The sequence below is a fragment of the Micropterus salmoides genome, unplaced genomic scaffold, assembly GCF_014851395.1.
Source record: "Micropterus salmoides isolate LMB-PRFRI ecotype aquatic unplaced genomic scaffold, ASM1485139v1 Ms_hic_scaffold_22, whole genome shotgun sequence".
Taxonomy (NCBI): domain Eukaryota; kingdom Metazoa; phylum Chordata; class Actinopteri; order Centrarchiformes; family Centrarchidae; genus Micropterus; species Micropterus salmoides.
Genome location: NW_024041373.1, coordinates 21,657,629 through 21,675,242, shown reverse-complemented (window position 1 = coordinate 21,675,242; position 17,614 = coordinate 21,657,629). Strand labels below are relative to the sequence as shown.

The window sequence follows — 17,614 nt, the reverse complement described above, 5'->3', positions numbered from 1 at the left end:
AGACTGAAATTAGGATGCCAAAGCACTCACCAGTGGCCCTGTACCTCAGCCCACAAGTGTGTGTGTGTGTGTGTGTTCCCGATAGAGAGTGACACTCCTGTTTGGGGGGCTGTTATATTACCAGGTATGAAGTTGTTATTATCATTAGACCCATATTTGTTCACTTTAGCTTTATTTGCTTTTCTGCGTTCGTCTCTTGTGTTTACTACAATTTTTCACCAACGTAAGGAGCAAGCATTTTAGTTGAGTGAATTTTAAACAAGATGCCAGTATTGCCCTGCAGTTGGAAGACAGGCTTAATACACATTATTCAAATATATTCTGTCTCTCTGCATCTCTCCATCTCCTCCTTTCCTCTTGGTCATGCTGTATAGATTAGTGTCTGTGGTGGAGAGCGGCTGTATCGCTGTCAGCCCATTAGCAGCTGACTAAATAGACAGTAAACGCATCTTAATTACCTTACCCTGATACACCACATATACACCCACACTCCCTTTTCGCCATTTAGCCCCTAGTGTTGGCCAGATGGGCGCGTGGCCCAGTAAAAGCCCTCCATTACCGGCTGGACTTGACCAAACTGATCCACCCCTCAGCCCGCTTACTGGGGTCTCACTGGGGCCATGGCGGCCCCTTGTCGCCACATACCTATAATTTAGCCCCCCAAGTGCTTTCTACATGGCCACGGCAAAAAGCCGGCCTCCATTGTAGGGGTCCGGTAATTGTAGTCTCGTTTAGAAAACCGCAAGTAGCAATTAGCGCAGAGTTGGCATTATACGGGGTTGGATTTGCATCCCCGCTGGGTGCAAAATGCTGTTTTAATATGGGTTTGTTTTCCCCACATGGAATTAGCTAAAGGGGCCTTTTATCATATTCACACACCCTACTCTTCTCCTAGCCAAGCTCTGCCCACCTCTCACTTTCTCTCTCCTTCATGTCTCTGCATTATCTCTTTTTCTCCTTGTCTTTTGTTGTTTTCATTCGTCCTTTTCGTCTTTACCTCTAAATCACTCTCGCCATCACTTCATCTTTTGATTGAGAGGCTTACACCCTCAGGACACCAAAGCATCACACATGTTGAGAGTTGTTGGAAGTAGTGCTACTGAAATGTTTCTTCACATTGGCGTTTGCTTTCTTGAACTCTCTCTCCCTCCATCACAGAGGCGGTGGACATCCTGAAGGAGATGAAAGAGAAGGAGGTGGTAATGAATGACACACACGTCACCATGCTCTTTCACACGCTCAACACCGTAGTGGCCAAGGGTGGCGCCCCCGCCATCCGAAGGCTGCAAGACACCATCTTCACCCTCGGGCTGGCTAAGCCCACTGCCAATCTCTGCTCGCCCCTAATTACTGCCTACCTGGACAGGTAAAACAAACTCTTGACTGTTTAACAAGTCACACTGATTCATACAATCATACAAACACACTTTGGAAACAGCCGGTTGTGTTACGGTAGGTTTTTATTTCGATGGCTGAAGCTCTCCACTAACGAGCCAACCAGCTCACTTTTGTTGTCAGTTTTGTGTCTTTATGTGCCAAATCCAGTTGCCAGGTGTGTGTATGTATGTGTGTCTCTATGAGTCACTCATCCCTCCCTATGATCATAGCTGAGGTTACATTCTGGGTCAGCGATTCAGATAGAGAGAGGATGTGGAAATTGCTCATTTAAATGTGTGTGTGTGTGTGTGTGTGTGTGTGTGTGCGCAGTGTTGGAGCCAGGTTTTGTTTGTTTGAGAATTCGCCAGCTGCAACCTCTCCCATGAGCCCCCACCCCTGATCTCCTAAAACACCCACTGCTATACTCCAAGGTGCAAGTGTGTGTGTGTGTGTGTGTGTGTGTGTGTGTGTGTGTGTGTGTGTGAGAGAGAGATAGCCATCGATGCTTCTTCTGGAAATGATTGTTACTAAACACTGGCTGTGGGGTCACTGGTATTGCCCCACCCCTCAACTCTATTCAGTATGTGTGTGTCATTCAGTGTATATTTGTGTGTTCTATTTGTCAGAGCAGCTTTTAAGTAGATCAACTCATTAGCATGTTAATTATGTACAGAGCACTAATTGCTGGATTTACCACAGCTACGCAGTGCGCCGTTAGGGGCCCACTACTACGCACTACGCACAGACACACGCCCTGCACATGCTTTCATACACACTGTTTACCTCTAGTGAACATGCTGTGGTAGAGGCAGACCTTTGCATATGAAACTCGTTCACACACACACACACACACACACACACACACACACACACACACACACACACGCTCAGATTCTCACACACACTAGTGCTCCCCTGCCGCTGTTTGTTTTGCTGTAAGTCTGGTCTCTGGCACAAACAGAGTTTCCAGGTTCACTCGTTAATCACTGCCTCTGTGAGATTAGCAGGCTAATTTACTCCTGGGTCATCAACAGCAGCCAAAACACACACACATACACACACCAGCTTACCGCAGCCCTGTTCACAAATCAAGTGCCAGTTGTACTTCCTCCAAATGATACTGCAGTGAACACACACTAATGAACACAAGTGAACAACCTAGCTGCTGGTATTCTATCATCATTGTTCTCGTGTTATTGGTACATTTGTGTGTTTTTAGCTGGCAAGGTTGTCAAGGCTTGGAAACAGTCAACGAATTAAAGGTAGAACCTGATGTGCAGATAAAATTTGTTTGACAGAGTGGTCCACTTTAGTGTCTAGCTGCAACATGTTAACTTAAGTTCCTTTCATTCACCCTTTCTTTACCAACTTTTAAATTAATTAATTTAAATTTGAGCAGATCCCTTCATGCAGGAGTGAGAAAATGACTGAATGGCTCATCTCTACTCTCAGGCCCTGAATAGCCTTAAATAGTTTGATGTGTAACAACAGGTTAAAAAATGAATCTTTCTGTCAAAGTTTAGCTTTGCCCCCCATCCCACTAAATGTAACTAATAATGATTTCATTTGCTTAAATAAATAATTTCATGAATTTATCTCTTGTGAAGATACATAAAAACTGTGAAAATGTAAAGCGGTTTTAACATGTACTTCCAGCAGTGGTTCAGCCAAGCCTCAGGGCAGGTTTGAGTACCACAATACTTGACTTTTGCCCTCCAGTTGAATCTATTTCCTTGCTCTCTTCTCCTCTTTTCCTCTCTTTATCCTTTATCTTCATCTGTTTGCATCCACCTCTTCATTCCGTCAGTCAGCGGACAGACAGACAGCCGGGAGGAGGAGGGACGGAGGGAAGCGATAAAAGAGGACAAAGCAGGCATCACTCCCGCCTGCACCCGTCTCATCGCTGCGTCAGCGCTAATGACTTAATGAACACTTCTCCGGCAGATTAGCCCTTGACAGCCCATCATATGTGCCGCCCCGTTAGCCCCGTTCGTGCCCGTCCGCTCAGTGTTGTGTGTGCTAACCTGCTACAACGCTAGCTGGCAGGTTGCTCAGAGTGCCACATCCGTAGGGAAGTGATTAGTGACATGATATGCTAATGAGTCCAACAAAATGAAGAGCTAGCAGGACATGTATGAGAAGACAGATAAACTGTGGTGATAGACAAGAGGGGGTGGTGTTGGGAGCTGATGGCGGCTTGGAGGAAAAATACTTAATTCGCTTCCACTCTTTTCTACTGTCTTGTATTGTGTGTAGGCTGTGGAGTTTAGGTGAGGCCTGAAGTGAGAGAAGAGCATCCCATTGCTCATAAGAACAGTTTCAAAAACAGTCAGGCAAAAGGTTTAAAAAAATAAATAAATAAATAAAAGGCAAGCAGCCAGAGGTGAAATATAGAAGTAAATAGAGAATACAGAAGAAAAGACAGCTGAGCAAGGACAAGAAAGATGTTGAAAGTCACAAGATTGCTCCAGCTCAACACAGCTCCATTAGCTGTTCAACTTGACCATGACTGTGTGTATTCTGAAAAGCTGTCTCTACTGCTCTGCAGGGCTTTTTTAGCCTCTTAAAGCTCATTGTTTTGTTTTTTTTCCAGCCCACAGACTTTGCTCTCATCAGCCTTGATTCCTGCTGCAGGAGGCATACGGTTTCAGCTAAAAAGCTCTGATAAACCCACTATATGTAATATGCCTAGCATCAAAACGGCCGACAAAGTTGAAAAGTAGCTGGTGAACATAGTGAAGCATTTAGCAGCTAAAGAGACAAAATTTATCTCAGGAGTTGATGGAGCCCAGAAGCAGAGCTAAAAGGAGAGTGAACATTGGACGTTTTTTGTCAGGTGGCCAGAAACACAACTCCAAATGAATGCTATCGTTGCTGTGTGACAACTAGATGTGTAAATACTGTAGGCAAGTGTTAGCTAACATGTATGCCCACATTATAATGTGATAATCTGTCAGATTCTGTTTTCAGCTTGTTCAACTGCCTCTGAGACGCCAAATGAATCAATAAATATAGCTTTAAGACTTTTAGACACACGCAGTCATGGGTTTCCCCTATATGGTTACGTCATGTGAGCATTGACCGACTGACAAACATTAGTAGGTGCCTTTCTTCTTCATGTAACAGTGGGCCAGTGGTTTCATGATCGCATTCTCATTTGCTTTTCGAGACACAGACACCTCGTCTTCCCCCACGCAAGGACAGTGGCTTGATAACAGGCTTGCCGATGTCCTCCGAATAAAAGAGGGGGACAGAGGTTGGGTGGTGCGGTGCGGGGGGGGGGGGGGGGGGCAAATGAGCTTTCTTGTCTAATCCTTCAGGTTTCCACTGAGCAAAGCGCTCTTTTTTTCCAGGGCTTAATTGGCTGGAAAGTGGCTGACATGCAAAGTTGAGGACATTAACAGGGCTGTGCGCCGCAGTAAATGGCAACGCAAAGTGACAGTTAAATTGTACCTAGGGGAAATTATCCGTCTTTCGACATCCTTAGCTCTTTTTTTGGGGTGGATCGGTGGGCAGAGAGGGGGGGAGAGGGGAGGAAGGCAGAGGGGGTGTAATTGCAATGCCAAGCCCTTTTTTTTTTTTGCCAAAAGTGATGGGATTTTTTTAAGATGTCTCATTAGGAAAGAGGGATTATAAGTAGTAGCTGTGGAGGAGCCTGATGGAGGAATGAATGAGGTGGACAGATAGAAGGGATGAAACAAATCTGGAGAAGGAGTTTTGAAACATCCACCAAAATGACTTGGCTACAGTGTTTAGAAATGGCTCCAGTATAAAAAAAAAAGCCACATGCACCGTGCCACAACAGTTGTGATTGTGCATATAAACCACATTACGTTAATTACATATAGATTTCTGCACTTTTTTCTTGTCCATGTTGTATTTCTGTAGTAAATTGCATACCCCCACCCCCCCCGGTCTCATTCTATCTCCAAACTCTTTCTCTCATTTTCAAAAGTCCCTTAGTCTCTCTCCTGTGTTGTTCAGTCAGACTGTTGTGTAGTTGAACAGCCTCTTGACTGGCACTGCTGAATAATGTTGTCCCTCTTCATTTCAATTAGTAGACCTCTTTACCTTCTAACCCTAATCACTCCATTCCTCCTCCCTCCATCGCTCTCTTCTGCTCCTGCCTCACAGAAGCCGAACTCAAGGTCATACTATTTCCTGTTTTGTTTTTTTTGTTTTTTACCACAGAGTTGTTGATCTATTTGGGCATATGTCGCTTATCCACTTGTCTAATTGATTAGATGAGAAAACACTTCAGAAATTATAGCTGTTCTCTCTCAATCTCTGTCTCTCTTGCACTCTGTCCATCTATCTCTTTCTCACTCACTTCCTCTGCCCCCTACCTCCCCCATGGGTGCCCTATCTGTTTTGACCTCTGTGTGATTGACATGGTAATTACCCAATCAACAGATTGATGGCAGCACTGTCACAATAGCAGGGATTGAAGTGGTCTCTCTCCCTCCCCCTTCTCTTCGCATTTTACTTGCTTCCTTTCCCTATCTGTCTCTCTACTTCTCTCGTTATCACTCCATCAGGCACACACATCCTCCTTCTGCGCTGCCTTTTGTTTGTTCGTCGGCTCGGGAGGGATAGGAGGATAGTTCGAGCAAGAATGGCATGAGATGAAGGGAGCGAGCTGGTGGTTGTTGTAGTGGGGGGGGGGGGGGGGTCTAATGTTGTTGCCGTATTTCTGCTAAATTGCTCAGCAGGGGGCTGAGGTCATTGGAGGGGAGTGAGAGCTGACAGCATGAAATCAAAAGGAAGATGGTGAGGAGGAAAATAGAAGGATGGAAGGAAAGAAGAGGGAAAGGAGGAGACGATCAGGAGAAAAGGGAAATGAGAGGAAGAAGTAGTGTTGGGAGGTTAAAGGGGGTTGGTAAGGACAAAAGAGGAGAAAGAGGGAGAGAAGTTAGAAGGCGCGAGAGGAGCTGAGCAGAGAGGGTAAAGATCAGTTGTGTCCTTTTGTCTGTTGCATTGCTTCCCCTCTAAAAGCCTGTCCAGAGAGACATTAGGCCCTCGCAGACAGGTGTGTGTGAGTGTGCCTGATTGTGTGAGAATGATGTATTGGGGCCAAAAGGCTTCATCACCCACAGTTGTGCTGTCATAAATTCAAAGGCCTGTATTGTTGCGGCGGGTCATAGTGCTCGAATAGGAGGTTACAAGGTTAACACCCCATGATATACTCTCTATTCTCTACTGACAAAATCCTGTACATGAGTGATTGGACAGACCTGACTTCTAACTTGTTCTCTCCTCTCTCTCTCTCTCTGTGTGTGTGTGTGGTGGCATGCCTGCAGTAAGGATCTGTCTGGAGCTCTTGAAGCAGCACTGGAGTGTCAGAAGCGCTACAACCACCTGCCTCGCATCCACGACATCATCGTTGGTCTGGTGGAGAAAGGAGACACCGAACTGCTGCAAAAAGGTTACGCATTTATCCTGCATGCTTTGTCTCACCCCATTCATCAGTCTAGTGCTAAAGCTAAATTAGTATATCAACACAACATTTATTGAGTATTTTTATTAATAACCTTAGTAGTTTACCACACGAAAACAATTTAAAAAGTCAAGCGTTTGCAGGTTCCGGCTTCTCAAATGTGAAGATTTGCGCCATTCTAAATTTGCTATCTATGATTTTAAACACTTTGTGCAAAATAAGCAACAATGAAAACAAAACATGTTTTCAGTATTTGTTTCTATTTTACAACATTTTATAGACTAAACCTACAGGACCGAGAGGTAAAGACATGCAACAAAGGTCCCCAGTTGTGTTTGAACTGGGAATGTTGCAGTTCATGGTCTGCATGAAGCCATAGTTTTTAAGTGCACAAACATCACACTCAGTTAAAGGCTTCTTATGTCCAAAGGGCCTCATTTCTGTGGCTTCATTAAAGTTCAGAACAGCAGTACACACTGTCACTGCATCTTGCAGCCATATTAAAAACATTTTTCACTCCAGCTCAGCTTGATCAAACTTTCTGTTTCTCCTGGTTGACTCTGTTCTATTATTCATTTGTGTGTATGGGGCTAATTCAACGTGTCCGTGCAGTGTTTGCATTAACGTGCACGTAACAAGCGCCAACAATTCCAGGAGTGTGTGGGAGGATCAGAGAGTGAGAGAGGTTTAGACCGCGGTCGTGGTGAAGCACGTCGGCCGATCACATTTTGAACAGTTTCCCTGTATGTCGACAGCAGTGTGGTGAAAAGGTCAAGTTCAGTCTGCTGCAAGGGCAAGTGGCTCTGGAGTGCGTAAAGGTTGAATCCGTGCGGTGGAGCACCTCTCCACCTCCTTCCCTCCCCTTTCACCCACTCTCTCTCCCACCATTCCCTCCCACCCTTGTCTCTGACCCCCCCAAAAGGTGGCAGACCCTCAGAGCCAGTCGCTAAAAAAAATAAATGACTTTAACAACGATTGTCTGACAGAGGTCAATATATAAACCAGTGCCAACCAAGCACCGGATCTTTAAATAACAAATTATTCTGTCTCCCACTCACTCAGATAAAGCAGTAGAGAGGGATTACTTATGACATAAACCTTGAGCCACACTTGACCTGACTGCTTTGTTAGAACATGTTGAGTGCTGCAGCCTGCAGCACCATGGCTTGATCCCATGGACCCATGCTGTTGCAGTGCATAGATAGTCAAAAAATTCACCTTAAAATGCACCATCTGAAATAAAAGCAGAAGTGAACTGGAACTATCAAATGGGCAGACTGGCTTTCATTGGCCCAAAACACACTAAAAGCAAAAGATGCCAGACTTTGGTTTGAGTTCAAGCATCAACAGAAAAATTGAAATGTGGGTGTTCTGGCAACCATAGCAACCACTGACCTATTTTGAAACAAAAGGTCATCATACATCATGGTTTTAACTGGAGGTTTCTGTCATGGAAAAGTCTACATGAACCTGGGATGTGTAAAAGCATATACATTAGTAGTGCTATTAATGAGCCAGTTTGGTTCCATCTTCCACTAAAGCCTCAAATTAGGATTTGTACCCAGAAAGTATTTGTTATATTAAGTCGAACTGGTGTGAAACTTGTCTATAAACTTGTATACATTAGATGTAGACCACGAATTCACTACTTACTGATTAAAGTTCAAAAACCAAACGCACCTCATTGTTCTTTCTGTTGACTTCAGTTAACAGCAAGTAAAGGGAGAGGAATTATTCTTTCTTCCTCTGCTTTGCTGAATATGCAGGTCCATTTGGATAACTGAAAGTGTGTGTGTGTGTGTGTGTGTGTGTGTGTGGTACCTGTCCTGAAGCTGCTGGACAGAGATAGTACGTAATGCTGAGCAGAGCGCTTTATTAAGTTTACCGGGAGAGCTTAGACTTTCATTCGGGACCGGTGTGTTTGTTTGAGAGCAGACTTGATATGGCTGCTTTGTGCCTGGGACATTGTGCCAAATAATGGAATCGGAGTGAAAAGATGAAGTGTGGGGTGTGTTTGTTCACCCTGCAAGCATCTTTATTCATGACCTTTCTCTGCTTTGTTTCCGTATGTCTGTCTGTGTCTGTCTTTCTCTCCAGCCATGGACTTTGTGAGTCAGGAGAGGGGAGAGATGACAATGCTGTATGATCTGTTCTTTGCATTCCTCCAGACAGGCCGCTACCGTGAGGCTCGTAAGATCATTGAGGTAAACAAACACACACACACACACACACACACACACACACACACACACACACACACACACACACACACACACACAGGAACTGTGAAAGCCAGGTTGGGTTTTCTGATGCTGCTTCTTCCAGAAATGTCTGTGTCTTCGTTTTAAAAAAGTAAAAGGAGGACCTCTCATTTAAGACCATGTATTTGATCGCAGTTATTTCATGGATCGGTCGAGAAATCAAATTTTAATGCTGTCTGCAGCGCAAAGTATGGAAGAGACCGTCAAGTGCCAAAAGCTTGGTCAGATTTTGTCTTTCCTTTAGTATTGTAACCATATTGAGATGTTTCCAATAATAACAAACAGTAATTTATATTGTTTCATTATGATATCAAAACAAGTTAATGATTTGAACAGAGAGAAAATTTCACAAAAAAGCGATGCTGTTATTTTAATTAACTTAAAAATAATTTCCATCGTAAATGATAAACAATAAAATGTTTGGCCACAACTATTCCTGCACCACGTACTGTACTGTACTCAGATCTGCTTCATTCCCACCAATTCCCTATTTTTTTATTCTGCCCCAGAGGTTAAAGCAGAATATGACATAGGAGTCCTGATGTATTCTGTTTCCACAAACAGCTGAAGTGACTTGATACTCTTTATGTTTTACTCTCTTACTCTTTTTCTTTTTACTCTTTATTTGAAGCGTCTGTGGTTTGTTGTTTAACTGCAGCCTGCTGCATCAGATCTCAATAGAAAACCTGATTCTCAGTCTTAGAGGATGAAAAATGGTTGAATAAAAATCCGGATAACATCTGCACGACTGTCATGTGCTACAGAGAACATACAATAATGTAATTGCCAAACTCTTTTTGTTCTTGCAGCTCATCTGACCTGGATATTTTATGAATATGTATATCTTTGTCATCTTAAATCTAACTGTAAGCCCTGTTTATTAGAGTGAGAATAAGAGAGAGGCAAAGCGGGCAGATAAGAAGCGATTTTCACATGGATAAAACGAACAGCCAGGCCGGGACTGGATAACAGGGAGAGAGATTGATGAATAAACAAATAGAGGGATGAGCCTGACATCAGAGGAGGGGAAACAAGGCCATTATGTGGTCTGATCAGGATGAGAACAAAACTGAGGGGGGGAAAAATACCTTAACTCCCTCTCTCGTGTCCTTGTGTGCACTAAAAGAGGGATTTGTCCCTCTTGAGGATTTCCAAACCCTCTTAAATATTATTGACATGTTGTTATTATGGCTCTCATTCCCCTTCTGCTAAATTGTATGACTGTTATCCTACTTATAACAGAAAGCCAGCTACATACCAGTGATGTGTGAGATTGGTGATGTCTTGTAAATGGACTACAGATGTACATGGTGTCCTTGATGTGAATGGAAGATGTAGGTTAGAGTGATAAAAGCTCAGCAACCCGACTCCCATCTGTTGTGTTTAATATATAAGCGTTTGTCTGGTTTGTCATGGACACATAAACCGGCACATCTTCAAATGGCACAGTATGGATGTAGCATCTTCAGGTGTAACAAAACAAAAAAAAACCTCCCTTTTCTCCCTTGAGAACAGAAAATAAAGCAAATTCCTCTTGCTAAATGTGATGGCTTCCTATACACATCTTAGAATTAGGAAGTTAATAAATATTTTCAGTGTAGATTCATTGTTTTCTTCATTTTCTCAATTAATTGTCACAATTACATTTTGCTTGATAAATGACAATCTGTCAATTCTTTTAAGTTAAGTGTTTAGTCTTGAATCTATGTCTATGAATATACTTATTATAGAATATCAAACCCACCTTTTCAAGCCTGCATTCCCCAGTTACATTTACATTTACTCATTTGGCAGACCCTTTTATCCAAAGCGACTTACATTTGAGGAACAACATACAAGCATCAACAGAGCATCAAATACAGATCTACAACTGACAATACATACTAGTAAGAGCAGCAATAAATACTAGTAAGAGCTCATAGTACATATCACATCAATGGGGTAAATACCTAGGGAAGGAAGTAAGAGTTAACAAAAAGTGAAATCAATACAAGATAATTGTAGGGGATAGAAGAAGAAGAGCACAGGACGTGCATGTTAGAGGTTAGGAGTTAGAGGTGTTATAAGAGGAAGTGTTCTCGGAAGAGATGAGTTTTCAAGAGCTTCTTGAAGTTAGAGAGGGACGTCCCTGCTCTGATGGTGTGTGGTAGCTCGTTCCACCATCGTGGTGTCACAGATGAGAACAGCCGGGACTGGGATTGCTTTGTGTGAAGGGATGGCAGAGCCAGGCGGCGTTTGTTGGAGGAGCGTAGCGGCCGAGAAGGAACGTAAGTTTGTATTATGGAGTTTAGGGAGATGGGTGTAGACCCAGTAGTCACTCTGTATGCAAGCTTTAGTGACTTGAATTTGATTCTGGAGGCCACGGGGGGCCAGTGGAGGTCACTGAGTAATGGAATGACATGCGTCCTTTTGGGCTGATCAAAAACCAGACGCGCTGCTGCCTTCTGAACCATTTTTAAGGGTTTCACCGCACAAGCTGGAAGACCTACTAGGAGGGCATTGCAGTAGTCGAGGCGAGAGATAACCATGGCCTGTACCAGAAGCTGGGTGGGGTACTGAGTTAGGTAGGGCCTGATTTTCCTTACGTTGTATAGAGCAAAGCGGCACGACTGAGAGACAGCAGCAACATGGTCTGAAAAGGACAGCTGGTCATCAATCATGACACCCAAGTTTCTCACCACCCTGGTTGGAGTGATGGTTGAGGCGTCAATTTGTAGTGTGATGTTATGGTGGATAGATTGCTTGGCTGGAATGACCAAGAGTTCAGTCAGTTAACTTCATTCCCCTCTCTCACCATCGCTTCTATTAGTAGTACATGATAGTTAAAAAAAATAAATAAATCCCGTCACAATTTTTCAGATCCCAAGCTGACATCCTCATTTCGCTTGCTTTGTCTAACCCAAAGGTATTCAATTTACAATTATATAATACAACAGAAAACATTCAGGTCTGTTGCCAAAAATGTTTCACCACTTGGGCAACATTGACATATTATCGCTTCCATAAAGTTGTTGGAGAGAATGTGTCAGCAATCAGTTACCACATCCAGCGGATGTGGAGCAACATTAGCATTTATTCAAAGTTGTGCTTCTGGCAAACTGATGTTCACTCCATATTGGTTTCGAAGATTCCCTCTAGGAAATATCTGGTTCTTAAACCTAAATACTCCGCTATGTTACCCAGCTCATTGCTGACTGAGTGCTGAGCAGGTAGCGTACAGTTGGTTTAATCAGAGCTTTCTTTCCAAAACAGTAATGTTGTGGGCTGGAAAACCAAAACAATCAGCTAAAAGACTTCATAGAGCTGAGGGGAACTGCAGAGGTGGATGACAAATTCACCCTGGGTTACTAGGTATTTCATCCATTGTTAATATAATAATATTGATTAATGTAGCTTTAAAGTATAATCAACTGTGTGGTGGTGACCTTCTGTAAGTTCTGACTAACATGAAATATTTCACAAGCTGCTGCCCACTTAACCTGTGTAGATTTGTAGAACAAATTCTCTGAACAGAAAGTTTACTTCTGAACTTATTGTACTTGATGATAGATATAGCTCTGTGGATATATAATACAATAGGATCATATCTATCACTCAAATATGCATACACACACTTACAAATACCCCCCCCCCCCACCGAGAGCGTCAAGTGGCAGTCCAGAGTGGTGTCTCTCTTTGGGCTGTGTTTGGTATAATTGGCTGCTGATTAATCACAGCTAATTAAATGTAATGATAGAGAAAGGTGGCCAATTTTGTGCTAAATGGTCAAGGTTAGGTAGAGGATTGTCAGGTGGCCGGGCCTATTATTGTGGCACGCGCATGTGTGTGGTGGTCAAGGTTAGGTAGTATTGCTAAAGAGTGGTGAGCCATTATGTGTTTTTGTGTTAGGGAGAGGGGTTTGTGTGTGTGTGTGTGGACTAAGTGGCCAGGTGATTAGTGGAATTAGAACATTAGGAATTGAGATGGAGAGGGTTTGTTAAGTGGATGTGAGACAAGGTATTTTTCTTTGTATATAAGGATGAGAGAGAAACCTGTAAGGCCACACAAGACTGAAAGAGGCAGAGTGATGGACTTTAATACACTCTGGTGTGTGTGTGTGTGTCCTGAGAGGATTGTCCTGACATAATCTGACCTGATGACATTTTTCCATTATCTCTTTGTGAAAGTGAGAGTGTCTGTGGTGTTTCTACTTTGTATTCTTTTGATCCACCTGTGCGTGTGCAAATCATGTGCCTTCTTATTTCTGAGGATTTTGTTTTCTGCCCAGATTAGGGAGATTTGTCCTGACAGATTCCAAATCCCAAGCACATTTGTGTGAGTGTGTGCGTGTGTTTGCAAGTAGATGCGCAAAGGCTGCTTTGAGCCCGCAAGACTTTACCAAGTAAACGGAATCGGAGGCAAAAAGATGGAGCACTTGCACTGGGCCTTAGTCTCTAAGAAGATTAGACAGACTGAGAGAGAGAGAGAGAGAGAGAGAGAGAGAGAGAGAGAGAGAGCAACACATTTTAATTTGTCCCTTTGGCTGCTTGGGTAAGAACATAATGCCTTTGCCTGGGCCGGATGGATGGATGGAGAGGCAGGGAAAAAGGCCGAGCAGGAGCAGGGGAGATTTGGAGAAAGTGGGGAGGGATTGAGAGAAGTGGGGATTGAAAGAGGAAAGGATGACGCCAGTGAGGGATGGTCACAGAAAGGGATGAAGCCAGTCTTTTCTTGACTTTGCAGTGCCTCTCACAGTATGATGGGCTCCCATCAAAGAGGCCAGCGGGGATTGAGCGCTGTTGATCCCTGTTCAGATTAACTTCCTGGCAGATCACTCTGTCTCTCTTTCTCTTTTTTCTCTTTTTTTTCTCAGCCAGATTACCAGGACGAGAGGGAGAGGGAGATTTCTTAATCCTAGTCGTATTCAGATTGTATCAAAGCCCCAAGAGACAGATGAAATCCTGATCACTGTTATTCCATGATAATAATCATCTAGTCACTCTACATATCAGGCTAAATCTTAGCTACACGAGCCTGCAGATCAATCTATGTCAGCCCTTATTTGACAGCCCACGAACTCTATCTGCATATCATCCTGTCCTAAAGTACTACAAATCTCCCAAAAATACAAGACTATTTAGGGCTGTTGGGACTTTATAGCCAGTACATTTAAACCTAAATTCTTATTGTCCTTTTTTTGTATTTTTAATCTGTATTTTGGATCTAAAAATGCATGTGTTTTTTCAATCAATGACATGCTAAAATGCAGAATGCAACTTTTTGTTACAACGCACAGACTCACACAACAGTTTAATTTCACAGTACACTACAGACACAGGTATTGCATCAGTGCATCTGTATTAAAAAGAGACTTTAGCAAAGCTAATGAAAAGTTTACACAGATCTTTTTTTGACATTTATAATGAAAAGTATTTAATTTTCCACCATGGAGCTCTAATGTCGTCAGTTTTATATGATTGTAAATTTAATATATTTTGATTTTGGATTGTTGGTCGAACACAAGCATTTTTGAGGTGTCAGCTTTGGGCTCTGGATACATGGGATGGACATTTTCACTGCTTTCTGACATTTTATAAATGAATGATTAATTGGTTAACAGAAAAAATAACGCACAGACTAATAGATAATGAAAATAATCTTCAGTTGCAGCCCTGCTGTGCAGCTCTGATGCCAAATGCTTGCATCAGACTCCCCTAAACACTTTTTAATGGACAGGTGTGTTATTTGTGTAGTGATGCACTGCCTTGTACCTATGTTATGTACCTATATGCTTAAGCCCACTCAAGGTCACACAAACATTAACTTCACATTCATCATGCCATCCTTTTTAGTCTGGATGGGTTTGTGTAGATCAATAGACATTTACCCAATGGATAATGCATTAATGGTTTGATGTTATAAATTTATAATTGTAAAATACGTGTATCTTTCTATCCTCCTTGCATTGTGATTTAGGTCTGATGCTTTGAAATACCCTAGGCAAGATTTGAATGATAATTCTTGTTGATGACTACTTGGATTTGGCATTTTTATCCCTAATAACATTGTCTTGTCATTTAATGTAGTAAGTTTATTGCTGACATCTGGGAACACAGTAAAATCGCTAAAAAGAAAACAGACAGGTTGAGAAAAGCATCCACATGATGCACACATGAGATGCATACAATGACACCCAGTAGATGTTTAATGCAGCTACAGTCTGTTAATCAGAATCAGAAATACTTTATTTATCCCAGAGGGGAAATTCTTTTGTCGCAATTGCACACTTGTCAAAGGTAGATAGATAAAGAGTATATAAATATAAGAGTATAAATATAAAGGATTGTGGGTATGTGCAATATTTACTGTTATTTATCTACTCTAGTTTTATTCCTTATATATTCTCCTCTGTTTTTTTTTCTTTTTGTAGACCCCCGGGCTGAGAGCAAGGCCTGGACGCCTGCAGTGGTATGCAGAGAAATGCATTTCTGCCAACCAGGTAAATAAGACAAATAGGCTGGTTACTACAGAAACCACGGCCACACAAGCAAAAATCCCAACCTGAGTGATATTTTGTTATGTTTCTTCATATAGATGGAGTCCTTGGAGCAGATGGTGGACATGACAGCCAAGCTGTTTGAGTGCGACAGAGATGAGATGTACAGTTACATCCTCCGTCTCTGCAGTAAGTTTCTGTCTCTCTATAGAGTAAATCCATGCATTTATAACATCTCGACTAGACTGCTGTAATTCTTTGTATGTTGGAGTGGTTCAGTCATCTCTCCATTGGTTACGATTAGTCCAGAAAGCAGTAACTTGAGTTCTAACTGGAACTAAAAAGTGTGAGCAACCCATTTTAGCCTCACTCATTGTCTTCCTGTGCGCTTCAGGATTGATTTTTAGATTTTATTGCTCAGATGCTCCTTGATGGCCCCAGATCCAGGTTAAAAACTAAAGGTGGCCGAGTCTTTTCAGTAGCTGCTCCTAATCATGTGAATACTTTACCTTTTGAAATAAGAATTGCTCGGACTGCTGACGCTTTCAAATCCTTGCTAAAGACCCACCTCTATTCATTGGCTTTCAAACAGAGTAGAGTGTTGACATTATTGACCTTTCCTACTGTTTTTGTTGTGTATATCTGTTGTGTATTCTGAATCTGGAAAGCACTTTGGTCAACTACAACCTTCACTGTGGCATCATGTCCTGGAAAAACACTTTTCTTGCCATTATTCAACATCATAACTCTGGAATAGAAAGGGAGATTGTAACCATATTTCACAGTTGGTCACACTCGATAGGTGACGCTTTTGACTCAAAGGTCATTGTGACTTCAAAATATGTTTTAGACATAACTTAAGAATGAATTCAGGATTCCAGATTTCACGCACCAGTCTGGCTCTGTGTGTGGGCATGTATGTGCGTGACAGAGAATGGGATCAGTCAGAAGTAAGAGCAGAAGACATGGTGTGATTGCTGCAATGGAGAGCAGTACAGATCACAGTTGTGATTGGAGTGTTAAACCTGATTGTCAATCCATTACCACCATTTCTCTACACACACACACACACACACACACACACACACACACACACACCACTAGTTGGTGTGTTTCCTAAATTACACCATAGTTAGGAGTCAGTCAGTTGATCAGATTAGTGCTTTGATTGTCCTCTCTCAGCATGGAGCGCTTTGTCAGAAATGACTCTGTGGTGCAGGCTGAGTGGTGAGCTGCAACAAATATGTAACCAATAAGGACTGTCTGTACACCACATGTGTTTGGATGTCATAAATTTACACCTTTTCTCATTCCCACTGCCTTGTTTCTTGTTGTTTTCAGAAGAGACAAACAGCTGGCAGAAAGCAGAAGCAGTGTGGACGAAGATGCAGGAGGAGAACGTCATTCCCCGGGAGAGGACCCTGCGTATGCTGGCAGACATCCTGAAGAATAATGGCCAGGAGGTGCCCTTTGAGGTGCCTGAGGTAAAACCCCAGCTTTATAATATGTACATCCCAGTAACGCTCATTAGACTGATCTGCTATTCAGAAGAATAATTGCTGGGAGGTTCCTCTGAAAGTGCCCGAGGTCATACATAACACACAACCAGGCAGCACTGATGGTTAAACACAAATCACAATGGTACATACATTTCTGTCCTTAAATCTTGGATGAAATGGGATGGAGGTACCCGTGGTTATAGTACTGAAATGATTAGTTGATGGATAGATATATATCAAAAACAATTTTGATAATATTATTAAGCAATTTATCAAGCATAACTGGCAAATATTTTCCAGCTTATCAAATGTAATTTGCAGTTTTTCTTATTGTAAATCGAATATTTTTTTGTTTGTACAAAAAGCACTTTGTAGATGTCTCTGGGACCTTGTCATAGTCAGTCATTTCGCAGTATGTTCTTACGTTATCCAACGAAGGTTGAGGTTGCCTTTGACCTCAACCTTGACTGTGACCTGGATGACAGAGAACCTTCACAGACTTCTTACATTATATAGATTAATTGATTAATCACAAAAGAATATAATCGTAAATTGCAGCTCTACC

The 17,614-nt window shown here is 42.4% G+C and overlaps 1 protein-coding gene across 1 annotated transcript in view; it reads left to right on the top strand.

Moving 5' to 3' along the window:
- Positions 1–17,614, top strand: part of lrpprc (leucine-rich pentatricopeptide repeat containing) — a 59,505-nt gene that overhangs the window by 24,891 nt on the left and 17,000 nt on the right. The window contains exons 23-28 of the mRNA XM_038737034.1: positions 1,159–1,366; positions 6,678–6,802; positions 8,912–9,018; positions 15,485–15,553; positions 15,649–15,739; positions 16,892–17,034. Coding sequence (XP_038592962.1) covers positions 1,159–1,366; positions 6,678–6,802; positions 8,912–9,018; positions 15,485–15,553; positions 15,649–15,739; positions 16,892–17,034 — 743 coding nt within the window. The remainder of the gene's footprint in view (positions 1–1,158; positions 1,367–6,677; positions 6,803–8,911; positions 9,019–15,484; positions 15,554–15,648; positions 15,740–16,891; positions 17,035–17,614) is intronic.